Raw genomic sequence first — 24,775 nt, forward strand, 5'->3', positions numbered from 1 at the left:
GACTTGATGGCGGTGCTTGTGGCAGATGGGCCGGGACAGACGCCAACCCTTGTCGACTCGCTTCTACATTCTTGTCTGCTGGCCAGCATCTGTATTAGTAGGACGACAATGGGTTCCATGTGCTCGAAATCTGCATCGCTCCTGGGTGGGCGGACAGTCCATGACGATCCAGATGAAGGCAATACGCCAAATGGTTCTCGTCAGACTGATCCTCGCGCCGCAGCTGCAGAAGCCGCAGAAAGACGGCGAAAGGCGGTACGTTCTTTACACCAGCTTCCAGGAACTAGTGTAACGGAATCTTCAGGAGCAATCCCGCGGCACGCAGGCCTCTAATCCCAACAAAGGCAAATTAGCTGCGAACTTGGAGGCATCCAAAGCAGCCCCGAGGGTTCCGGAGCCGCGACAAGAAGAGCAACTCGTGGTAAGCACATTGTTGATCGTGCTCGGTCTGGCTAAGCCGTGCGATACTAACGAGTCATATCTGTATTCACAGTGGGACTGATCTACAAGGGTCGTCATAACCGCTTGCGTTACGCATTGCCTGCAGGCCGCTAGCCGGAAAGGCTCGTGGCATTCCGCCCCCACACGTTCTGGCATGGCTGCCGTCACCGGTTCCATCGACTGGGCAGTAATTGCATATGCCATCCCACTTCCATTGTTTTCATGTCGCTCGGGTACCCTGTATTGGCCTTCGACATTGATGCGTGGTCCAAACGCATCGAGCTACCGTTATCTTATCTATGGGGCGTGGACAGGATGACAGTGCCTCAGCGGAGACGCACGCAGACCTATTCGTGATTTGTAGTTCGTGGAGGGCGTTCCTAGACGGCCATGACTCGAGCTTGAGCATGTATGGGATTTCATCTTGCCGCATGGGAAATCCGGAACGTTTGGCTCAGCTATCACAACACGATGCGAACAACGCCGCGCGCTGGGCCGTCCGAATCATATTGCACCCTGAGCGTGAGTGGATAACAGGTGAACAGGACATCCGGTTCAACAACGACATACACCACCGTGGCACCAACTTTTGTACCACGGAATGTTGTGAAAATTTCCATAGTTTCTCAGCTATAGATAGCTCCCCGAAATGAATTGTCAATCAAAGTTTCAGCACAGAATCGTGGAGTCAGCGTCGTCCTAAGCTGGTAGTACATACTCTACATGATTAACCCAGACCGTGACATCCATCTCCGGGAGCCGGGCAGGGGGCGGATCTTGTGCATTGTTTTTCGCAGGGACCTATTGTTGGCAATCCCCTTACTACGCCAACAATCCATAGCTTAGTTGCATGGATGCTTGAAGACTCACCCCAGGAAGAAGAATGGAAACGGGCCTTATGGAAGAAGTCGTCATTCCCGGACAACTTCGTTCCCGGCTCGTTCCTCTCTTCATTGAGCAAAAATCGTGAGCGGACCTTGTGTTGTTTCTGATGGTACTCGTTAACATGAGCTTGGGTCAGCTAATTTCACTCCGTATACATATTGGGGACTGGTCGTATCATCTTGTGCTGTGACTCAGCATATAGCGACCATCTTCACCTTTCTGACCGTCTTCGTACGCCTCAATGAGGGATTGCTCGATCCGCGACTCCTAGTCTGGATTTCTGTGGGCGGATTCTTGACTGGCTATGCTACGTGGGAGTTGCTCGAATGCTCAAGCAACCATAATACCGCTTCAATGACCAACAGTGAGCCCTTCATTACGATCCAGCCGACTGGCCTTGAGACCATGTATTAGGAGCCAAGACTGTGAAGTCGTCAATACTCGTTTTTCTCGCTCTAATGTCGCTCTCTCCGGTCTTGAGGACATTGACGGCAGCAACATCCTCCGATTCCATATGGGCACTCTCGGCTTCCTTGTTTATTCTTAACGCGCTATTAGCGGATTACACTGGATTCAGACCCGAGGCGCAACATCGTGAAAGGTTAGCAGTGACTGCGCACACAAGGCATGGCCGATCATTCAACTCATGTTTATAGGTTGACATCAGTTCTATCTATGAACGCTGCCATATCATCTGGTGTCGTCTTAGCTTCGCGGCTCCCGAGCGATGTATGCGTCTTCGCCTTGACCTTGTTCTCCGTGCAGACATTTGCCCTATTCCCCCTGCTTCGTCGGCGTCTGCAAGTAGGTCAATCGTGTCCCCATGTAAGGGCCGAGTGCTGATACCTCGAAGAGTGGACCTACGGGCGTCCACATCATTGTGACCATCGCTCTATGCGGCTCGTGCGTTTCATTCACAGCGCCGGTCTCAAGTTTAGCTGCCTATCTAGTATGCGGAAATTTTGTCTTCGTGACATTCGTCGCCCCCGGGGTCCTGGTCTGGGCGCAGAGGTACAAGAAGTGAGTGCTTCCACAAATCTGGGCCGCTTGTAGAGAAGTCGATTAATATCCTTCGCGTAGTGAGATCAGGGGAACCTGGGATCCGGCCGTGCCCAAGGTTTACACAGCTGGATCATCCCTGTAGGTCATCGAAGGCCAAGACTATGACTCGAGAGAACCCGCCTTGTCTTTCATTGCCCCGGCGGAGATTGGGCGGCAATAAAACGCAGGATGCTGGCCGTTTTGCTGCCCGATGTCGGTGATGGGGACACTGTCGATGAACGATGGCCCCTCGGGCCCCAGGACACCCGTCAAAGGGCCGCTGACTCAACTGCGCACGTTGTTCGATACCGCTGTCTGATATCCAACTCAGCGGAGATGCCACATGAGTAGGACAACAGGTGGGTCCCCTGTGCATTTTATCGTGGTGGATCTAAACAGTGTTGGAGTCACAGTGACAGACAGTTCGTTCATCGGCCATTCAAATGAAAAGCAGTCATGTTCGGACCCTTTCATGATCAGTATCTGCCTACATGTCATGACATTTCGTAAGGGCGTGGACGTGTGTGTATTTCGCTGTTGTCTAGCGGCGAGGCAGCGTCGGATGGCCTTAGATATCGTATCAGCCACCCCGGTGAGGCATGCTCACACAGTGGATGACCTTGGTCTGGTGCCATCGCGTGTACCCATCCTTGATGCACCCACGCACCTGTCACAAGAACGTCCAGCGCTGGCGCAGTTTGAATTTTGAAGCATAATGGAGACTTCCACTTTCCCTCCTCGTGTCAACTGGCATCAGGCGAAGCATCCGGAATTTTGCACCCATATGTATTGTCCGATGCGATCTCTAATAGTTACAAAGCTGGCGGATGCCGCACGTCGGAGATCGCCCAGGGCTGACGCTTAGGATCGCTTCCGTTGAGTTCGTCGCCCGGGGCGTGGAGTCCAACAGAATTCTTTCTCTTTCATATAAGGCCGACGAAGTTCAGCAAAATTGGGGCGAAGGGTTTGCGGTATACTACAGCCAAGTGGTATCATACACAAGCTACACAGACTGGAGGAGAGCGATAGCGAATAAGTAATAGTGCGATGCATGGGTGTAGTCTACGGTAGCGGTGTCCCAGATACTAGAAAGCGTGTGGTTAGTACAGAGTGCAAGGAAGTCTAAGGAGTGGTATTCATGTCTGCAATTCATCGTCGTCAACAAGCAAGCGAGGGCGCTTTGAGGTCGTACCAATACCCATACCAATACCTCTCGCCTCCAACGCCTCCACGGCTGCCTTCGCCGCACCTTCAGATGTCTTTCTACTTCTTGCCCTTGTCCGGCGCAGAGCACCAAATGCTTGAGCTTTGATTACGGCCAATGTTCCGCATATGGGCGGAGGACCTGGTGACGGTGAGCGTGAGGGGCGAGCTGACGCGATGTCGCTGCGGGGCCGGGAGCGGTTGGAGTATGTGTATGAGGCAGCTTCACTGTCGTCGCTGTCACGTCCGCCGGAACTGTTGTCCAGGCGGGAATATGTAGATAAAGCTTGGGCCATAGGTGGTTGCGTGAGAGGGTCGGATCGGGTCGTCCGGTATCGTGCGGCGCCACGACTCGACGCCGCTATCGAGATGTCAGCGGTGCCTCCGTGTAAGGTAAGTTGGGGAGCAGGCTGCGGCCGGCGGTAGCCAAACTCGGGCCGCTCCTGAATCATGGATGCCTCAGGGAATGTAAATGGAAACGGAGAAGGAGCGAGAGATGTAGATGAAGTAGATGTCGGTGTGGATATAGTAGGCGATATTGATCGACTGGAGGGATACATATAAGGAGCAGAGTTGAGCGAAGCAAGATTGACCTTCTGGTCGTCGAGGGGGTATTGGGGGTAGGCAAGGTCTGATGTCGTTAGCGTAGGCGATTCAACGAAGTTGGGCGAGTGCGACGAGCTGCTGCTGTCGAGCACGTCGCTGGGAGAGGGGCCGCCCTGGTCATCGGTAACCCACGTCCCTTCGCGATTACAGTCATCCATGGGGTAACCATATTGGTCGTATCTTGGCATCCTGTGCGGATCCATCGGTTGGGCGTGACTGTCAGGCGGAGTGGATGTGTCGATGCCGCTAGCAAATGCCATTGCCGGCGAGCGCTGTGGATAGTCAGGGTGGAACGGTCCAGCCATAGATACGTTCGAATCGGGACCCGTCTGGTAGCGCATGACATTGTCCGCGTACTGAGCGACATGGGCAGCGGGCATGGCGCCTTGGACCATGGCCGATGGAGCATGAGCAGAATATGGAGGGGCAGGGGGGAATTCATCGGTAGGAGATACGGTATTGGGCGCGGGTCGGCCCTGGTATATCCTCCTCAACGCCCGGTCGCGCTGCTTCATCGCATGCCGCAATTGAGCATTCTCCGAGCGCAACTCAGCATTCTCATTCTTCGTCTGCTTGTAGGTGTCTTGGAGTTGAAGGACAACAGACTCGAGGTTCGTGACTATAAGTCAACAAAGACCCGTAAATATACGACCTTGTCTCGAGATAACCGAGGTGGTCGAACCTGTCTCTTCCAGGGTAGCAATGTAGTTCGCGCGTCGAGCTCGAAAGGCGGCCTGTGCATCGGCATTCTTCTTCTTCCTGAGCGCCGCCTCCGACAAACGATTCGAACAGTCGTCAGAGCTGGCCTTGGAATGGGCAGAAGGACTCTGGGGCATCGGGGAGAGTAATGTTCGACCAAGTATTGGATCAGAGCGGGATATAAGCCGGCATGGAAAACGACGCAAATGAAGGGCACGAGGAGAGGGTCCTGGCCAGCGGTTCCCCGAGATGCAGAATAGAAACCCTTTCTATTTTTCGCGGGGGTCACGCTCGTGCCGACAAGCCAATTCCCATTAGTCCATGTTTTCTGCAATTGGTTCCCATCAGCGAGCCTAAACCACATTTTCCTGCGCCAGGTCCGACATTCCGACGCTCGAAATGCAAGTTGTGGTCCAGCAGACTGGGAGATGCAGCCGTGTGACTGACACGCGCCTACCATGTCTTATATGTATTTCTTAGCCGTAATCGCCGCCGCACGTGTAATGTTCCTTGTCGCCGCTGGGCAGTTGGGGATGTTCTCTTCATTTTTTGGGCTTCGCTCCCCTTACCGTACATGCTCCTTGGTCGTGGTCTACCATCGGAGGAGAGCATATGCAGGACCCTGGCAACGCGCCCGGCGCCCCGAGCCGCGTAAACCAACTGTATACGGCTATCACGCCTCCACAGTGGACATCTCCTCCAAATCCTCCACTTCCCCTTCCATATCCAGAATTTCTAAAGCAAGTCCTGCGCCATCTAGAACACAAGCAACCCTGCGGCCGGCTCTGCCGTTGGCCGCCAGGAACGCATTGCCTTCTTTGCACCCACTCAGGGTGCGGGATTGGATGATTGGCGCAGGGACTGAAGATAGCTAAAAAGGAAAGCAGAGACAATTCCGCCGTTCAGCCAACCTTCGCTTAATTGAGCAGACATCGCACATACCCGTCCGTCACTCAGACGCAGCAGCACCTCCAGCATCAGTGCTTCCCTGGCAAAGTCGCTTACGTGTGCCTGCAATTCGACAGTCTCGTAGTGTAAATCAGAGTAGCCGACAGTAGCGATGGAAGCTGGTCCTAATACATGATGTTGAGCACCCAGTCTCCGCGTTGTAGGGCTGTCCACTCACCGGGCCGTTCCTGAAACCGATAGACCAGCAGGATCACACTATCGTCGAAGAAGTCGGCATCAAGGAGAGTGAAAGGTACGGCATTATATTCTGCATCTCCGTTCGGAGCGCAACACTCCATGACGGCAATATCAGCTGAAAGTGGTGAGGAGGCGGTGTCCTTTGCGAACCGCAAGCGCGCCAGACACACTGCAGAACAGCAATGAGGCCGCAGTTCTAGTGCTGAGAGACGCCACTCACAGTCGGACTTGTTGGCATCACGGGGAATCTGTATAGCGAGTGTCTGCGTAAACGTGCCCGCCTGTGAAACTCGTTAGTCATTGTGGTGGCCAGTGTCTCCGCATCCACTCGCCTGAGTGCTGTCTGCTATGGTACGCTCTCGAATTAGTGGAGATGGCCTGGATTCCGCGGCACGCAACAACGTCGTGTCATGTACTTGTGCAGGGGTTGAACTTGAAACGACGACAGCTGAACGCCCGGTGGCGCCGGCCGCTTCGACGAATATCCGCTGACAGCGCGTTGCTAGCTCCTGGATCAGCGAATCCAAATTCCGATCCAAATACGACAGGTCCTTCTGCTTGATGTTCTGCGTGCCGTCAGTATGGGGCATCCGATAAAACCACTTTACATCAAAAATGCAACTAACCGATTGCCAAGCTGTCTGCTGCTGATTGCTGAGCACGCCCCGGGCCCGTTGCATGACGGCCTTGAGATCATGCTGATCGCCCGGCACGCCGAGATCGCGGGTTGCAAATTGCGGCACAGGTCCCATGAACCATTTATCGATTGGGCTGACAACCAGACCCGCCATCAAGTAGTCGTTCACCTCCAGAATATCATGTTTTGGGGCAGGCAGACTCGTAGATTCGGAGGGTGTATTTGTACGGGTGGTTTCTGTGTAGTCGGACGTCACACCGGGCGTGGCCGAGCATCAAACGATGACCTACCGTACTTGAGCCATTTCATGAATTCTTTGAAGCGAACGAGCTCTTTGCGAGTCGTCGCGGCTAGCCACGAAGCAAGGACGATTGTACGGCTCGCTAGATCTAAACACCCGTTGATTTGTGAAATGTTCAGCTTGCAGTTCTCGTATTGCGACCTCGAGACAATCGTCAATGGAATGCATGTCGTCATGAGCAGATGGCTCACAGTTGAGACCACCCGGCGACCTCCTCCAGAAGCAGATGCACGCGTTGACAAGCGGGGGCGACCCTTTTTTCCGCGTAATCACGGAGCTTGATCAGGGACTCCACCATGGTGGACTCCCATTTCTGCAGACCCTACATGCGGCAAAGCTGAATGGCCACAGAACACAAGGCACCGAGGGGACTCACCCTGTCGCTCATTTGCTCCCCGCTGCCCAAATAATCAGCGAATGACTCGGTTAGCCGACCAGTCGCAAGGAGACTTGTCAGGTCGACCATGGCGTATGGCTCGTCGTCTGTCACCACGGTCGGAGGGAGGGGATGGGGCTGGTTCAGTGCGCTGCAAACATGTGCAATTAATATGAACTCACGGCCAAATTCGTCCCTTTGCCTGTCCTCCAGTGCGCGTACCCACTTAGGACCGAGTTCCCGTGCACCATTCTGAGTTTCCGACCCGAACCAAGCATTTCGCATGTCTTTGACTACACGCATAGCATACCAGTTCAGTTCGCGCGTGGATGAGGACACCCTAGCCACATCCCGCATAGTACGCCTTTGAATCTCGGGCAGTCTGATGACCCACGGTCTAAGGCTGGTAAAGCTAGGCTTGCCAACCCTAATGAATTGCGGATGAGCAAAAAAGCAATCCTTCTCCTTGTATATGGAAACTGTCAGAGCCTCAATTCCGGTGAAAGCAGAGCCCAGGGGATAGCTTCCATCCAAGAAACAGTGTAGATGACCAGTGTCGTCAGAAACCATAAGAATGCTGTCGACATTGGCATCGTCCGCTTCGTCTAGCTCTTCCCCAGGTCGCAGTTGGTTGCCACTAAGTTTTTGCGGCTGTATTGATGCAGCCAGACTATCCGATGGTAACGCAGGCCAAGACGAAATCACCGGCGGAACAGAAGGTGGCACCGCGCGAGTCTGTGATCCTTGAAATGCGAAGAGGTCCGTCGCACTGGAAATCCTTGGTCAAATAAGCTCACGACACCTGACTAGTTTGAATCTCACGTCAGCGGTTGAGATTCGTCTTGCAAGGGGTCCAAAAGGGGCTGTCCCTTCAGGATTGAGTGCGCGGAGCCTGTCTTGACATCTCAATATCAACATCAATACACCATCGACTATTGAGGTATAAGTGACTCACAATGTCGTTTCCCCTTTGGAATATGTCAGGTATACTGCTATAAGTCTCCTGCTTCTCCCGTGCTAGCCACCAGATGTTGCTCAAGCGGACGGGACGCAATGGTTTGAGATGCAGCGGTAGAGACACCGGTAGGACTCGTTCTTCATGACCGTCTTGGATAGAGTGTAAAGTTACTCTTGGAGGATTATGAGCTATAGCTATTGTCTGTGCTAGAGGCTCGGCTGTCAGCATGGGCGAAATCGAGGACATTATGTGAGACTCACTGTCAGGGCTCCAGCAAATATCAACGACCTCGTCACTGCTAGCGGTGGAATTCGCGTCAAAACCAACCTCCCATTTCTTTGCGCCATGCATCTTCCATAGGCTCACTCTGTCCTTGCCGCCGAGTCGGGTTACGACAACTAGCAGGTCCTTATCCGGACACCAGGAGGAACGTAGTACTCGGGCTGGCGTGGGCAGATGGACCAGTGCCAGAGACGAGAAAGCATTTTCTTCCATCCCAGTGGATGTTGTATGTCCCAGAGTATTGCGATTTAGGTACCGTCACAGAACAAGACCACGCTAAAGGTGAGCAGACCGGTGAATGCCTTTCAATCACTTCTGTCGCCGAGAGTGCATATAAAGAGAACAGGCGTGTGGTCGAGCCCTACTGTACAGACAATTTTAGGCTATGAGTACAAGGTGGCAAGACAGTTGAGCGTTGGGGAGATATGGCAAGGGTGAGCATAGGCGGTCGCGATGTGGCGGCCAGTAGAGCGCCCAGACGCGACGCGACGCGTCCACGGTCGCACTGTCACGCGGCTTCACGTTTACGAGGTTGGGTTGGCGCAACCTACAGTCCAGAGACTATCCACCATGCGAAACATCCCAGTATAGTATACCTTTAAGTGGTAGAGGAGACACCAGAGAGTATATCGGTAAACAAATAATGTCTACTTGCGTTTACCGCCTTTCTTCTTCCCCATCCGGCCGACAGCATCGCTCTTCTTCGCCCGCACACCCTCCTTGACCTTCCGTTGCCCCAAGTCCTTGTCGAACTGTCCACCAATGCGCATTGAGGCCTTACCCCTCAGCTTTCGCTCCTTAGCTTTTTCTCGTTTCTTGTTTGCGGGCCGCCTCTCAGGCTCGCCAATCTTCACCGGTCTTGCCGCCTTCTTGGCGGAGCGAACAGCCGCACGGATTGCGCCGTTCTCACCGGCCTCCTCGTCTTCCTCCATAGCCATCTTCCTCCGCTTCGCCTTCCGCGTCAATCCTGCGTACTTATCTCTCTTGGGCTAGCATATCGTCAGTCTCAATATCCTGCAGGGGGAGTGATCTGCTATCTACCTTATCGTCCAATTTCTTCTCTTTTCCCTTCTTGGCATCACTGGTTCCAGTCTCATACTGCTGCTTGCTCAAAGCTAAGGACATATGTCAACAGATGTTTGATATCATTGATACAGAGGCGCTGACATTCAGCTTTTGATTTCTCTTTTTCCGTCTGGAACCACGTCCTCGCAGGTCGAGAATAGATCTCCGCTTCGTGCTCGATCATATTTTGACCTTTTCTAAGTTCCATTTCTGCTTGACGAAGCTGAAAGCGAGAATTAGCCACTCGAGCCGGGGTCAACCGTGATGCACATACATGCTTCTCTTCTTTCTCGTCTTGAAGAACTTCAGCAATTTCCTTCTTGAGACTGTCCAGTTTTTTCGCCCATCTCGTGATGGTTTCCGCGGGCACTTGACGATGTCGTACTGAGTCCTCAGCGGTAGCGTGCTTGATGGCAGCTTTCAGCATCTTACGATCTGCTTCACCCACGAGGGTGACGGAGCTGCACATATTACCATGAGTCGGATGTTATGAACGACGCGCCCAATACCTACCGTCCCTTGTTGCCGGCACGCGCTGTTCGCCCAACTCTGTGCAGATACTGTGCGAGTTGTGAAGGCATGTCGTAATTTATCACGGTCTCGATGCCCTTGATATCTAACCCACGCGACGCAAGGTCAGTCGCCATCAAGAAGTCCACGGCACCGTCTCTAAATTGCTGTAGCGCTCTCAATCGCTGATTAAAAAATATAATTCATGAGCATAAACCATCAGTGAACCAAGCCAATGCCATACCTGTTCCTGGCTGAGGTCGCCATGCAGTTCGTCGGACTTCATGCTGAAGAGACTGAACACTACCCGCATCTGGTGCGCAAGCTTCTTGCTCCGAAAGAACACGAGAACGCCGGACTTGAACGTCCTTTTGCACAGCGCAACGAGTATCGCCGACCTCTCACTTTCCTTTCCAGACCGCACGCGAACAAATTCTTGCACTAGCCCGCGAGCAGTGCTGCGCTTCGGATCAACGAACAGTCGCACAGGCTTGTTGAGTGACATTCTCACTAGCTCGTCGACAGAGTCCGTCATGGTGGCCGAAAACAGCATCGTCTGCCGTGATGTGGGACATGACTTGATAATTTCTGTCAGTTCGTCCGCAAATCCGTCCGACAACATCCGGTCCGCTTCGTCGAGTACCAGGATATCAAGCGCCTCGAGGGAAAACGTTGGCGAGTTGCGCAGGTGGTCAATGAGACGACCGGGGGTGGCAATGATGACATCTGGGCGAGTGCGCAGAGTCACCTCTTGCGCCTTCACGGATAAACCACCTGCCCATGTGTCAGCAGAGTGGTATGGGATACTCTGATATCGCACACTTACCGACGATGAGACAAAACCGAATATCAGTGTGCGCCGCCAGCTTGGTGCCGACCTCGAAACATTGTACACCCAGCTCTCGCGTGGGCACGAGGATGAGACATCTTGTGGCCGCAGCTTTCTTCCCTCGATCGCGGTACATGAGGCGCTCGAGCATGGGTATGATGAACGCCGCAGTCTTCCCGGAACCCGTCACAGCGTTACCTACTACGTCCTTCCCGAGGAGAGCGACGGGGATGGTAGCTGCCTGGATGGGAGTGGGTTTGTGGAAGCCAAGGGTTGTGACGGATTTGATGATTGGGCGAGATAGGTTCATGGAGAGGAAGGACGAGTGCTCCTCTGAGGGTCCGGCATCGGACGCGAAGAAAGCGGCTTTCCGCTCTTTTTGTGCTTGTGTCTCCTCATCAGACTCGTCCTCGGACGAGGAGGCCATGTTTTCGTCTTCCAGCTCGTCTCCTGATGATCCCTCAGAGTCCTTGACATCGCCGTCTTCTTCATCGGAAGTAGCTAGAGGGTCTTCCTCGTCTCCGCTAGTGCCAAAGGCCGCGAACTCGTCATCCTCGACCTCTCCGTCATCGTCACTCTGGCCACTCCCGCTATTTCCTTCGCTTTCCGCATCCGTATCTTCCTCTTCGTCCTCTTCCACACGTCTCCGTTTGGCGGCGTGTGACTTCAGCCTTCGCCTTTCTATTATGTCGTCAACTGACAGTGGTTCCTTGTTCCGTTCAGTAAGCGGGACACTCAATGGGCTGAAGGTGCGTACCGGCTTTGAGCCTTTCTTTACAAGATCCTGCACGTCTAGATGCTCGTCAAGCAAGTCGGCATATGGGTCGCCAGAAAGATCGAAGGTGAAGTCTGGATTCAGCTGTGCGTCTTCTGCAACGGGGGCTTGTTTTGATTTGGCTCCCTTGGCGGGCAAGGGAGTTGGATCCTCTGTGTCAGAGTCGATAGTCATTACAAAGTCATCGGCCGCCATGGTGAATATGGAGTACAGAGGCCAGTAGCAGCAGCGCTAGTAGTGCACCGTATTTTCACTCACAGATCAGATCTCAGATCCGGCATCACCGATCGACGGATCGAACACTGCGTCGCCCAGCTGCCAATAAGCAAATACCATCAATTACAATCTGTATCGACGTCTCCCGTTCACTTGAGCATAAGCCCGAAAATTCAAGAAGCCATAGCTATTGCGTGCAATACATATTAGCTCCCCGAGATGGCCCAAACATCGTGAGACTCATGATCACAGCTTATGAGCCATTCTTGAGCTTTTTTCTTTTGCAAGAGCGCGGCCAGCGACAGTGGGTCCCATGTAGTCCTATGTAGTGCCTCGTTCAGGATTTGATTTCTTTTACTGCTATTAACGCCGAACGAACTCCGCCGACCTCATACTACTAACAACGAGCATAGCATCTTCGACAGGTGTGAGTACAAATCCAAGTAGGTATAATAGATACTGTGAGCAGAGCGAGCAAGCAATGGATGTGACAGACGAGATAGCGATTCGTGCGACCAGAAGCCACGGCGATCACCAAAACAGGATCTTGCGCAAGACAGCTGCATCCCTCTGCTGGTTCGATGTCTGAGACGGTGCAGGCAAAAAGCCATCGATGGCTCCTTGTGAGTCTGGTGGAACAATCCTCGATCGTTGCATCTGTTGTAAAATCATCTTAGTGAATCGCCTCCTTGGAGGCATCGACAAATCTTACATCAAGGTCCATGAGGATTTCCGATTTCTCGAAAAGTAGGTACTCAGGAGCCTTGTAATGTGGCGGTCGAAGGTACGCGTTGTCGTCAGCATTCCGGCACCATTCTTGACATTGTGAGACCACGTCGATGAACTTTGCCATCATGTTGAATTTGGCCCAGTGGATTTTTGCCGGGTCATCGTCGTGGTAGTCTGTGTTGCCCTCATGTGCACGAATGAGGTCCGAGAGATGGATTTCCCTGCGCAACATGAGACGGTGCCTCAGGATGATCACTCCGATACTGTACTCACAGTGCAGGTATGCAAGGACCCTTCGTATTCCTGAGCGCCATGCGGTATTTCTGGTGCGACCGCACAGACTGCAAAAGCTGGTCATACGACTGGAACTTCTTCAACTGATCTGGCGATTTTGACTGCAGGATCTGAAGTGCTTCATCCCCTTCAAACGTAGCACTGTTGATGCCAGCGACAATAGCACGCAGCGCCGAGTAATTATGAGCTGTGCGAAGGGAGTCCGCAACGGCGATAAACTTCTCCATCTGACGTGCGCGGGACTTTGCCTTGTCATGGCATAGAATGAGCGAAACGACCCTGCAAACGGTTTCACTAAGATAATCTCATCTGCGACACAATCACCACGCACCAGTCGGCGATGTGATTGGAGACATGGTTGTATCTCGCAATGGAGTCAGTCTCGGGATCCTTTTTGCCTTGTACGAGGACATGCTGTAACCAATGTCGAGGCTGTCGATAGACACGCCGTCAGCACCACGATCCCATCTTAAGTTTGGGCCGTAATACCTCTATTTGCAAGAAGAACACGCACTCGATCCGCGTAATTTCGTACGCCAGATCTTTCGTGTCCGCCTTCTGCACGTCCTCGCTGATTGACTGCAGCCTCTTCAGCTTCGCCTTCGGCGTGAGATCCGCCAAGTCGCCCCCGTGCAAGGGGGACAACAGGGAGTTCCCGATAGCGAAAGCCTTGGCATGCAGTGGTAAGCTTGACTTGCGATCACGCGTTGCCATGGTATGGCTTTGGGACGGAGCTCCCCCATTTGTTGGTAGCGGCTGCAACTGCGGCATCTTTCTGGAAGACCCGAACTCGATCTCCAATGGTGCATATCCTTCCTCTTCGGACAGGACGGATGAGTCGTCGCTCTCGTATTCCACCTTCAGCGCCCATGCATGGTCCCGGTCCCGTAGGTGGTTCAGGTGGTCCATAAATGGTAGGAACACGGTGCCATAGTGCAAAAGATATGTCTTGCTCAGGGCGAATTTGATCAGCGCTGTCAGGGCGCCGGCAGAGCCATGCACGGCGAAATCCGTTGGATACCAATGAAGCCAGTTGTCCAGAAGAAGACATATCCTGTGTGCGATCAAACCACCATCAGTTGCCGATAACAGCATGGCTTGCGGCTTTCTAACCTCATCTGCGCATAACATGCGAACATTGGATCACCGCTCGGCTGGTCCAGGGATCGCAGTCGTTTCTGCATCGCCAAAAGCACGCTCCGGGGACTTGCAAAGCGTCGATAGGTGAGGAGGAAATGCGAGATGAACACAGGGTCTATGATACGATCGGATCAGCGGGTATGAGAAGACCAGAGCGTTTCCACCCACCGTCGTCGCTCACTGACAGGAACAACAGCTTGTCCAACAGTTCATCCAGTGTCATCCAAACAGGGGCACGCCTGATGCGGATGGTTTGAACAGTCAATGAAACTGCAAGGGGAAGTGCTCACGTTTGATTTGGGACGACTTCTCTTGCCGCCTCACGGGGCTCGTCCTGAGAATTCGTTTGCTCTACTGGCCCTCCAGCATTCGACAGAGCATTCAAAGAGTAGCGCGTGCGCACACTCGGAGAGGCTACCCCGGCGTTGCGACCAGCTGAGTGCTGCTCGCGTTCCTCACGCCGCGACTTCTCATGTTCTGAGAGGAGATCACTGGTGGATCGTGCACGCGACGGGGAGGTAGGTGTCGTCGGTGTCCGCGAAGATGTGGCGGATGTCGGTGTCGGCAGGCGAAATGTTTGTGCCGCAGGCACTGGGGTTTGGGCGTATGGATGCGGCATAGATACAGAGCTTTGCATCACCTGTGCGTGCGCCATCTGCGAAGACGTCGCGGAGGCGGCGGTAGGTGTCGCGGAAGAAGCACGAGACATCTCCCAAGGTGGCGGAGTCGAAGCAACCAGTACCGCGGGCGACGCTGGATTCCGGAATCCGTCGCGATCACTGCGGACTGCTCCGGGAAACCCTGCATGGACGCATCATTTACTGTCTGGCCATGCCCGAGATGGACGGCTTCGGTCACTTACTTTTCTTGCGTATCGCTCTGACTATCCACTCGATTGTCGTCTGGATCTTCTCCCTCCCCGATGCATCTATTGCATTCAGCTCAATGACGCCTGTGTCGTACGGGTGCACGACGGCAAGCGCATCTCGTGGGTCTACCGCAATGTCAAGATCGGATTTGCACGCTACCACGATCGTCGGTAGGCCCAATCGCGTAAACTCGTCTGCTCAATCCTGCATCAATATCAAGATGGTTTTACGAGAGCTTCTGCGCACATACCGACACGATTACGGACATGAGCAAATGAGTCAGCGTTGGCAGCGTCATAACAAAATATGACACCGTCCAGCAAGAGGCCCTCCCAGACGTGGGTACCCGAACCAATAAGAGGGGAGCAGTCGACCTCCAACACTTGCATGATACCCTCAGGGCGCTCCGTGTCGACGGGAGCGAGGGCGCTCCGCCGCAAGTCTACACAAGTATAAGCATCATCATCTCACACCGCTGGTGGCCGGAACCTACAAGTCAGACTTGACAGGCCTATCGGAATGCTGTCCTGCACAGGCTCCGACAAGCGACACATCTTCAGCCCCTTGCGGATAAATGTGGTCTTGCCGCATCCCGTCGGACCAATGACCGCAAGAGTGATTTGTGAAAGTGTAGGCTATATACGCATTGCTCTAGTTAGATATGCACCTATATCAAGAGGAGACACCTACCGAAGGTATATGTGTATCAACAGACATGTGGGCCTTCGACTTAGCTTTGTGATTGAGGCTACTACTCCGTGCTGGGACAATCGGAGGTACTTGGGCCGAATTCGTGGTCGGGAATGTGTTTATTGGCTGCAGTCGCGACGGGAGACCGAGTTCGCCTGGAAGCGGGATAATGTGGCGCGATGTACTCTTGCTTTTGCGCGCGCGTCTGGGTGGCTCGTCCGCACGTTCAAAGTCGGACTCGTCAAAGAATGAGAAGTTCTCATGTTCATCAGCAACATGTATCGTACTGACGCTAGTCCGACAACCTCGCGTAGGCGGAGGCGGCGGCGGAGGAGGCATAGCACGTTTGTCACGTTCCCGTGGAGACGAGCCTGATGCCTGCTCGCTTGGAACAGGGAGGTCTAACATGCGGTGTCGCATCTCCGGCGGAGGCATAGTGTTGGAGGACATGGTATGTACGCGAGTGGATCGGGCGGTTTGTATGGGCGGGGGTGGCGGCGGTCTGGTCTTGATAAACGAATCCACAGAGATCGACTTCCTGAGGGCGGCGTTCGATGACAAAGAGTGTGGCGAAGGGGGAAGGAGAAAGTCCTCGTCGAGCGGGATGTGCGCGGCATTTGAATCGACAGAAGGTGAAGGAGAGTTGCGGGCGGTCTGGAAGGTGTCCTGCGAAGCGAACGAGGATGGTGTGTGTGAGAGAACGGGGGCTTTCGCGCGGCGAGGAGGCATGGAGGATGCTGCGGGGATGTTGGAGGCCTCTGGCATCTCGATGGGCGGCAGGGAGGGGATCCTAGGCAGGTCAATTTGGTGGGTTTTAGCAGCCATCATCCGACGCGCCGACGCGCATCACGTAATGAGGGTGCGCGTGGGGAGAGGGAGACCTAGAAGGGGTCGCCAGCGACGCTGAGAACGGCGAGCACGGCGGCGAGAACGACGGCGGCGCTGGCACTGGCACGGCCTTCACTCGAGCCTCGACAACCTGTTCGCTCTAATCGCCGGCCTGCCCATGGGTTACCGGTATCATCCACATCATGTGACCCCCGACCCGCGTCCGCCGCGAATGCCGCCATGGTCGCGCCGGCGCCGAACAGTGGCCATCGGACATACAACAGATTACAACGACCTGTTTGATTTGGAATACGCATAAAGCCTATATGACTTTGTGTAGCCATCGACGTTTCTGATCACAGCCGACGACGAATCAAATCGCAGTCCATGGAAGTATTATTATCTCGGCAAACGCGGACGCGAACATTGCACGGCAGCATATGTAGCTTGTGGCATAACTCAGCCATGCACTTAATCTACTTTCATCCAGCCAGCCCAAGTGAGTGAAGAGTCCGGCATCACCTCACCAACACATGTTTTCCGCATGCCCGCCTCGCACGTTACGGGCACGCTGCCGGAAGCGACATTGAATCCGCCCGCCAACCACCCCTCCACCACCTTTCTTTCCCATTCACCCCCAGCACAGTCGTCCTCCTGGCTTCCTTAACGACTCCGACCATCCCCCCTCTCTATCCCCCGCCAAGCGCGTCCAAGATGCGGGCCCGTCGTATCGCACCCCGCGGAGCCTCTCACCCGTACCTGTTCACGCTCATGACGCTGACCGCCATGGCCGAGCTCGGCCTCGCCGCCTTCCTCATTAGCGCGGGCAGTGACATGTATACCTGGGCCAGCCCCGGATACTACTCTCTGTCGGTATCATACATTGCGCCAGCGATGAGAACTGTGCATTGACGACGTTTCTGCAGCCTCGTCCTCATGTGCTTCGAGGCAGCGTGGACGGTGCTCTTCGCAGGCGCATACGTACTCTGGGTTCTTGACGGCGCGGTGCACCTCCTCGCGAGCGTCGCCAGCTCCGTCATCTGGCTCCTGCTCACCTCTGTCCTCTGGGTACGCCAAATGCCCGGACTTGTCGCACAACGTATGCTGATGGCGTAACGTGGAACCAGGGTGCCGGCGCCGGACTCATGCATGGCTCCCGCGTGAGCGCACGCTGTCCCGAGTACGCGCCCCTCTCGCGGTTCGTGCCAGAACGTCTTCCGTTCCGTCCGCCATACGAACTGAGCGTACTCCCTTCGAGCAGGTGTCGCCAGACTATCACCGTCGAAGCGCTTGGTTGGACCGAATTCGGCCTCTGTTGCTTGACCCTTTGCGCTACCCTCCTGTGGCTGCGTACCGGGCTCAGGAAGAGGAATTCGATCCGCGACTCACGGACCTATGTCTGAGCAGCCGAGCAGGATCGAGAGAGATATGTTCAACCTCGCCATGACTTGTTACGACCGCCACGTCTCTAATGAAGCGCTTGCTTGTATGTCGTAGCTGTGGAGGACAGCTCGTGTATGACCCTTTATGTATCGATCCGCATGTACTGTTGTTGCCGTGAACCCAGGTTCGATCCATAAGCTCCAGACTCACCATGTACGGTAGATAGTATTTATCCATGTAGATCATGGAGTGCAGCTATCCCATGCGTAGCGCTCTTTCCACACCCGTGCCTGCCTAGCGACCACACCCGCTGGTCCAGCTCCCCATATCAGTGGACCAGCTAACAAGCTCCGAGCCCGAGGCGCGATATAACTGCCCCTAGCAATCCCCACCTGAGGAACCTACCGCCCAATCGTGTCTCGCGTATTGACACAGCGCGCCGATCTTCCCAAGATCCATCGCGGACCCATACATACGACACTCCGCACCCCGGGAAACAAGCCCCTTCATTTCCCACTACCGTGCACGTCAATCACAGACACCGCGGGGACAGCGTCACTGTCGGATCTCAGGCCCGCCGTGCAACCAATGCGCGCGCGCAGATTTGTCGCATTCGGGCTGCGCGCGCGCAGAATAGGCACGCGTACTCGAGACAGAGTCCGCGCGAACGCACTGCCAGAAAGCGGCCGCTCCTGTTGACAGCGACCCATGATCCACGCTCGTGCGGGCAGAAGCTGCGGTGAAGACGCCCTGCGCGGGCGGAACACATATGAGCGGGAAAAGAGCAGGACCCTGACTTACAGCGATCCTCTCTCGCACTGCCTGGTGTGCGTGTAAGGTGACAGCGATGTATATCGCCCGTAATTTCAGCGCACATTGTGCGCGACGAAGTGACTGTACCCATCGATACGCCCGGGCGCAGTACTAGGCGACGTTCACGCGTCCACCGGAGCTGCAATGCAGCAGTTCGCGCTCACGAGCAGGCAGGCCTGTGAGGAAGAAGTACCGGTGTTCGGCCCTTCTGGGAGTTGACAACGGGGTAGCATCCGCCTAAGAGATGTCCGTTAGATCAAGCGCGCCGCAGCTGGACTCCACCTGGTGCGTTCTCGCTGCCTATCTCCTTTCAGTATCCTTTCACACACAGATAGACAATACACGGAGAGCGCATCCCGGCGGATGGTCGGGTAAATTTCCCAAGCAATGTTCTCGAGGATGAGAAGGTGGTACTCAGGGAAGTTGAGAACGTAGCACGGGACCATAGAAAGCGTTGACTAAGGAAAAGCCGGGTCAGGCGATACATAGGTGCATTCGCGCAGGGCTGTAGCAAACGCGATGACTCTGCAAGAAGGATAGACAGACAGAGGATGTACTCACCAACATGCCCAACATGATTGATGCGGTTGACATTGAAGCAGTGCGCTTGGCCCATGGTCGATCGAGATTAGGGGCTGTGATAGACGCTCGTGTAATTGGTACCGCAGTACAATGATGATAACGGCGTCCCAGGCGAAGGTGATGACGGTCTTTCAACAACCCACATCGTAGCAAGCGTTCACGTAACCAGAAGTAAGCAAGAGCGACGTCTGAGCTTATCATCGATGTCATAAATCTGATATTACTATGCAGAAGTGGTCTGACTTTACACTTCGTTGGGGATCGGTCAAATCGGCCGTCATGTCTGCACTCTCCAAGATTTTTTCCAAGGAGAGCGAATGGAATCTCACGCCCGAGCAGAGGCACATGTATGCCACCGAATCGTTCATGAACTTCCGGCTCATCGCCAGGCTCTGCGCGACGCCCTCGCCGTATACGCTCGGCCTCAGTGACCTCGCACAAGGAGAGGATGAGCTTTACGCGAACCTGGCTGAGATCGGCCAGTTCGTGTTCGTCTCGTTCAGCACACCTCCGCCCGACTTCATCTTCGCCAATCTGGACCAGCTCATGCAGCCCGATTTCCCGTTCGAAGGCTTTGACGCGCTGCGGGACGCCGAGCTCGTGTCCGAACTCTCTGGTAGCGTGGCAAATACGACCGGTGCGGTTGTATATCGCAAGAGCACGAAGCAGCTCGTGGTTTCGTTTGGGGGAACAACAAACCGGTATGACCTGTACGCGGTCAGGTGTGCGTATCCAAGAAGACGAACGTGTGGGGTGCACTGCGGCTTCTGGAAGATGTACGAGGGCTGTCAGAAACACGTCTTCGACGTTGTCAAGAAGGCGCTGGAGAATTACGACGTGCAGGAGGTCGTGAGCCTGGGACACAGTTTGGGGGGTGCACTAGCCTATCTGTTTGCCCTAGATGCTCTCTCGGGAGAGTTCCCACTGCCATCTGGGGTAGGCATGATGGTGGCTACGTTTGGGTGTCCCAGAGTCGGAGACGCCGCGCTATCGGAGTACTGGCAGGACCTTGTCCGGACGCACCAGGCCGAAAACGGAGTAGATTCGGTGAAGGAATTTCAAGTGAAGACTCTGAACGACGGTAATTCAGATTGCGACTGCACTCGGACCGTATTGAATGCATTTGATGAACAGGCGTTCCCTCCCTTCCGCCCGTCAGCTGGGGCTATAGACACCTGACACGGAAGCCGCTGTACCTGCACCACGGCCGCCTGTTTCATATACCGGAGTCAGAGTGCGAGCACGGTGCGTTCACAATTGCGCAGGACGCGTTTGACCCGACACGGACGGCTATGCACCCGAAAGGAGGGCATAACTACTATATTGGCAAGGACGCGGAGAAGATCGTGCGACGGCTAAACTGGATGATGCAGCTATCCAAGGGAAAGCAGACATCTGATTGGGTGGATGCGTACCTGGCTAAGATTAATGAGGTCGAGCGGGCGTGGCAGAAATGCGAGGGAACGCAGAGATCAGATCGAGGTGAATGAAATTGGGTTGCGGGGTGTATTGTGCATGATCAGGGTGTACGTAAGGGCGAGAAAGAGAGCCTGTATGATCAGAGCCGTAGGCGAATGTGCATAAGGGCATTGGGAAGAGATGGTGGAGGCAGCACGCCCGGAGAGGCAGGCAAATAAGGTGCGACTGATGATCAGAGATGGGCTGAGGAATTATCAGATAAGCCGAGCCTGCCGACAGCGAAATTATCTGATAAAAGCAAAGCGCCATCTGTCATCATGGCCCTGCTCGTCCCCTCCCCCTTCCGTCACCATCTTCTCCGAAGCCCTCTCTCTCGTCACTCTTCATTCCACCCCGCCCACGCTGTTTCTCATTTAAAAGCGGCCGGGGCCCCCTCTTTTCTCTGTGCCCACCATGTCCCGCGCCCCCTCCTCCGTCCGCTGCCATCCCCCTCCCCGTGACTCCCCGGACGACGAGGACCTATTGGCCTCCGACGAAGAGAGCGAGACCGTCCGTATGCTGCCAGAGCGTCCTCGTTCATCCCCAACCCGTGCACATCTCATCCGAGCTCTCGCACTGCTATGTGCATGTTCATTGAGCATCGGCAGCCATTAGTGAGCGCACTGCCAATCCCATTACTCCACACGTCTCCTTACCTGCCATACCCAGTGCATCATACATCCTCGGTCCCCTCAAGTCGCGGCTGTCCCGCGAGATGGGCACAAACAACACTGAGTTCTCGCTCCTCATCTCCGCCTTCTCCCTCAACAGCACCTGGACACCACTTGTTGGAGGTCTGCTCGCGAGCAGACTTGGCACCACCACGACCAGTATCCTTGCGACAGGCATCATCTTCTTAGGTCTGGCGCTCTCCACGCATCCACGCTAACTCCGCATACTTACTGCGATGACAGGCCAAGCATTGCTTCTCTTCGGTAACCTCAACGACAGTGTCCGCCTGATGACCTTCGGCATGTGGGTCTACGGCCTCGGTGTCAGCCCGCTCGCAGTCGTGCAAGAGACCATCATCGTCCGATTTTTCAGGTCTCACGGTCTCGGGGTCTCGCTCGCTCTCGGCCTGGTCGCTGGGAAAGGCGCATCATTTGTGTCCGCTCGGACGTCTTACCCATTGTCGGAGCGCTTCGGCCCCCACGCTCCCTTCTATGCCTCGACCATCTTGACGGCCATCTCCTTTTTCGTGAACATCATTTACGTTTGCGTGTCCAAGTGGCTGGTTCGAGGCGCCGGTGCTGACCTCGAAGCCACGGACTTGGAGGACGAGGCCCATAATAATACCGAAATTTGTCTGTCGGAGGCCGAAGCCCTGAAGAAAGTGGCCAAGAAGCGGATGGTGTATCTCCGGGACATCACCAAGCTGGGTGACGTCTTCTGGGCGTGAGTAGTATCTACATCAGGATAATCGTCGCCGAGCTGACGATCACATAGTTACATTGGGCTGAATGTTCTCTGTGGGGCCATCTGGGCACCATTCACTCATCTTGCCGCGTGAGTAATGATGGTCTTGCTCAGCGATGACGCATAAGATGCTGACTGTGGGATTAGCAATGTCATTGAGAGGCGTTACGGACTGACTGAGAGAGACGCCAGCATCAAGGGCTCGTACCTGCTCGCCGGTAGCGTTGCGTTGTATCCGGTTGTAAGTCATCCCGTCATGACCGTAACTACATCTTCATCTCATATGATCCATGCAGGTTGGCTTTGTCGTAGATCGCGTCAAAAACCGCGGCTTTGTCATGCAATTATTCACTGCATCATCATGCCTTACACTCTTGTGCTATTTCTGGCTTTCTTTACCCCCACGCTTTACTGGGACTCCCATGCCTGCCATAGTATCCTTCGCCGCCGGCCACGGGTTCTCGCCATGTGAGTCCCTCGTTATAATGACGCCCCGAGGCGGGCATTGACACGTGTCCCACTAGTGCTTCTTGTGGTCATTGTCCCTCGGTTGGTTCCTGCCAAGTATGTCTCGACGACGCTCGGGGCCCACAAGGCACTTGAGCAAGTGGGCTCGACGGCCTTCCAGACGTTGGCGGGAGTGGCTCTTGACATCTCCAAGAAGAAGCCCACAGAACTGAACGGCGCACAAACTGGCGACAAGAGAGATATTCAGTACCTACTGAATGCGTTCCTCTTCCTGAATGTGCTCCAACTTGCCGGTGTAATTGGGCTCGGGCGCATGCAACGCAAACAGCGAGAAGCTGCATCACAGCGCGCGAGCGCACTGCTTGCAGACCTGCAGAGCGAGTCGATAGAGGAAGAGGAACAGCGTATAAGCGAGCCTCCACAGACGAAGGAGGCCAAGGACGGAGAGTCGTGGCAGCCCACTGATGAGAACGATCCAGCAGGAGATTGCAGCCGCGGCCGATCATGTTGTCGTGCGACAACATCGAATGCCGAAGAGCAGCCACTACTGCGCGAGCCTTCGCGCATACCATCCTATACCGGCGATACGCGCTATCTCGTCTCACCACTTGCTCCGAGAAGCCATTCTCGCTCTAGCTCCTCAGTGCGGCTTCTACGATCGAAGTCGGTTGTGCGGCGGGGCGAGATGTTTGCGGCGCTGTCGGCGGTGCTCATTGCGTTTGCATGGGTGCTGTTCCTCGTGACGGCGTACTTCAAGCTGCGGTCAAAAGAAGAGCGGGACAGCGCGGGAGTCTCGTCGACGATCTTTATCTAACGACCGGTACATATGAGAACGACACGAACGGAGGATATCATTCCTTTCACGGTATTTATAGATGTGTATCAACAGCCATATACCGCGCATTTTAGCTACTTAATCGCTCTCACTCGCAATTGGATCTCATTCACTCATCTGTAGTTGGATTGTAAACAGACAGCAATGTTGTAGATTATCAAAATATACCAATTGAAATTCTATTCGGCAGAAGTGTACGGTCACGGTCGTGGTATATCGTGCGATTGCCCTAAAATCCAACGGTGCGGGATCTGCATGTGTGCTGACTTATCGGTGCTTCTTAGGACAGCGTCCGTCCGAGATGACTCAGTAGCCACTAGAAGAGACCATCTTTCGGAAATTTTGATATCATGCCCCAAGACTGATACAAGGATGGAATTACTCACGATGGTCTTCCACCGCACGAGGGTTGAATAATGTATGCCTTATTACTGGTTTCGCACATCGGACAAGGAAGGGAGACTTGTAGCGTACCGCACTAGTTCCCCCGTTGGAGTCATAGGCTCAATTCGTACATAGTTGTTGCCATAGATCTTCCACAGCGCCGCAACGTCCGGCATGTCTTGATTGATCAGTCATGTAAAATAGATCGCTCCTAGCGTTCGCCGCGTCGACACGAACGTAGTGCGAGCTAGATAATATCCCGGCCTCTTTGACTTGCTCGTGAGGTATCCACCCTCTCGGTATCTCTTCTTTTGTTCCGCGGCGCTTCGTTCCAGCCGGTCTGGCACGTCCTCATTCGCGATCCTGGCGACCCTGAATATCTGGAATACCATAAGCACTTTGCCGGAGCGGGACGGTAGCGGGGCAGCGAGGCGGCTTGCATGCTCCGGATGGCGGATGAGGTCCAGCGCGTAGATGAGCATCCCATCGATGAGGGCCATGACATCTGGGTCGCGAACGAACGTCTCCGGACCTTGCGTTCTTCCACATCTGTCTCCATGCAGTACGTTTTCTGGTCTTTCCTGGCCATGTGGTTGTATTGAGCGAAACATGCCAAAGATTATACGTGCACCGTCTACTTACCAGTAGGGATTCTGGCACCGAATAGCCGGTCATGGATAGAACTGGTCATAACATTTTATGGAGAACAAGTCGGACACTTGCCTCCCAAAGCAGTAGCCCATGACCTTGCACTGAACGCGCGAGTATGTAGGCACATCCTGGGCCGCTGCAGCAGGAGGTTGCCCACGCCTGAGCACATCTAGTAGCAATCATATACATGTGTTGAAAGTAAGATTGGAAAGATGAATTTGATTTCGAATTTCATTGCAAGACCTAACCCTATATCTGGGGTGCC

At 54.4% G+C, this 24,775-nt stretch overlaps 9 protein-coding genes across 9 annotated transcripts; 4 read left to right on the plus strand and 5 right to left on the minus strand.

Moving 5' to 3' along the window:
* The first annotated feature begins 56 nt into the window (after positions 1-56).
* POSPLADRAFT_1038074 (hypothetical protein) lies at positions 57-909 on the plus strand. Its single transcript, XM_024477326.1, has 3 exons — positions 57-255; positions 305-421; positions 494-909. Exons 1-3 carry the CDS (start codon positions 109-111, stop codon positions 500-502), a joined length of 273 nt encoding a protein of 90 aa, XP_024344384.1. The 5' UTR covers positions 57-108; the 3' UTR covers positions 503-909.
* Positions 910-1,295: 386 nt separating this feature from the next.
* POSPLADRAFT_1129664 (hypothetical protein) lies at positions 1,296-2,470 on the plus strand (the record flags this gene model as incomplete). The annotated part of the gene is made up of 6 exons (XM_024483864.1): positions 1,296-1,407; positions 1,463-1,690; positions 1,741-1,927; positions 1,983-2,130; positions 2,180-2,346; positions 2,407-2,470. The coding sequence occupies 6 exons, from the start codon at positions 1,296-1,298 to the stop codon at positions 2,468-2,470; spliced, it is 906 nt and encodes a 301-aa protein (XP_024344385.1).
* Positions 2,471-3,332: 862 nt separating this feature from the next.
* On the minus strand, positions 3,333-5,012 carry POSPLADRAFT_1068546 (hypothetical protein; the record flags this gene model as incomplete). The annotated part of the gene is made up of 2 exons (XM_024482303.1): positions 3,333-4,795; positions 4,859-5,012. 2 exons carry the CDS (start codon positions 5,010-5,012, stop codon positions 3,504-3,506), a joined length of 1,446 nt encoding a protein of 481 aa, XP_024344386.1. The 3' UTR covers positions 3,333-3,503.
* Positions 5,013-5,548: 536 nt separating this feature from the next.
* POSPLADRAFT_1176461 (hypothetical protein) lies at positions 5,549-8,788 on the minus strand (the record flags this gene model as incomplete). Its single annotated transcript, XM_024488422.1, has 13 exons — positions 5,549-5,746; positions 5,818-5,948; positions 6,002-6,190; positions 6,242-6,302; positions 6,354-6,587; positions 6,648-6,895; positions 6,949-7,100; positions 7,151-7,281; positions 7,336-7,442; positions 7,518-8,104; positions 8,158-8,231; positions 8,291-8,499; positions 8,554-8,788. 13 exons carry the CDS (start codon positions 8,786-8,788, stop codon positions 5,549-5,551), a joined length of 2,556 nt encoding a protein of 851 aa, XP_024344387.1.
* Positions 8,789-9,222: 434 nt separating this feature from the next.
* On the minus strand, positions 9,223-11,949 carry POSPLADRAFT_1129082 (hypothetical protein; the record flags this gene model as incomplete). Its single annotated transcript, XM_024483807.1, has 8 exons — positions 9,223-9,564; positions 9,617-9,690; positions 9,743-9,863; positions 9,915-10,101; positions 10,154-10,335; positions 10,395-10,924; positions 10,977-11,688; positions 11,737-11,949. 8 exons carry the CDS (start codon positions 11,947-11,949, stop codon positions 9,223-9,225), a joined length of 2,361 nt encoding a protein of 786 aa, XP_024344388.1.
* A 385-nt stretch (positions 11,950-12,334) lies between these two features.
* Positions 12,335-15,391, minus strand: POSPLADRAFT_1176462 (hypothetical protein; the record flags this gene model as incomplete). The annotated part of the gene is made up of 10 exons (XM_024488423.1): positions 12,335-12,627; positions 12,683-12,920; positions 12,973-13,272; positions 13,325-13,425; positions 13,483-14,047; positions 14,107-14,248; positions 14,302-14,372; positions 14,424-14,934; positions 14,996-15,196; positions 15,265-15,391. 10 exons carry the CDS (start codon positions 15,389-15,391, stop codon positions 12,502-12,504), a joined length of 2,382 nt encoding a protein of 793 aa, XP_024344389.1. The 3' UTR covers positions 12,335-12,501.
* A 1,900-nt stretch (positions 15,392-17,291) lies between these two features.
* POSPLADRAFT_1083392 (hypothetical protein) lies at positions 17,292-17,719 on the plus strand (the record flags this gene model as incomplete). Its single annotated transcript, XM_024483015.1, has 3 exons — positions 17,292-17,389; positions 17,447-17,588; positions 17,648-17,719. Coding segments are annotated over 3 exons (312 nt in total), but the record flags the coding sequence as incomplete, so codon positions are not given.
* A 1,562-nt stretch (positions 17,720-19,281) lies between these two features.
* POSPLADRAFT_1165006 (hypothetical protein) lies at positions 19,282-23,657 on the plus strand (the record flags this gene model as incomplete). Its single annotated transcript, XM_024487857.1, has 5 exons — positions 19,282-19,317; positions 19,530-20,379; positions 20,433-20,644; positions 22,469-22,640; positions 22,697-23,657. The coding sequence occupies 5 exons, from the start codon at positions 19,282-19,284 to the stop codon at positions 23,452-23,454; spliced, it is 2,028 nt and encodes a 675-aa protein (XP_024344391.1). The 3' UTR covers positions 23,455-23,657.
* Positions 23,658-24,050: 393 nt separating this feature from the next.
* POSPLADRAFT_1129548 (hypothetical protein) lies at positions 24,051-24,550 on the minus strand (the record flags this gene model as incomplete). The annotated part of the gene is made up of 2 exons (XM_024483850.1): positions 24,051-24,435; positions 24,498-24,550. The coding sequence occupies 2 exons, from the start codon at positions 24,548-24,550 to the stop codon at positions 24,051-24,053; spliced, it is 438 nt and encodes a 145-aa protein (XP_024344392.1).
* Between the last annotated feature and the right edge of the window lie 225 nt (positions 24,551-24,775).

Source organism: Postia placenta (assembly GCF_002117355.1).
Source record: "Postia placenta MAD-698-R-SB12 unplaced genomic scaffold POSPLAscaffold_1, whole genome shotgun sequence".
Taxonomy (NCBI): Eukaryota; Fungi; Basidiomycota; class Agaricomycetes; order Polyporales; family Adustoporiaceae; genus Rhodonia; species Rhodonia placenta.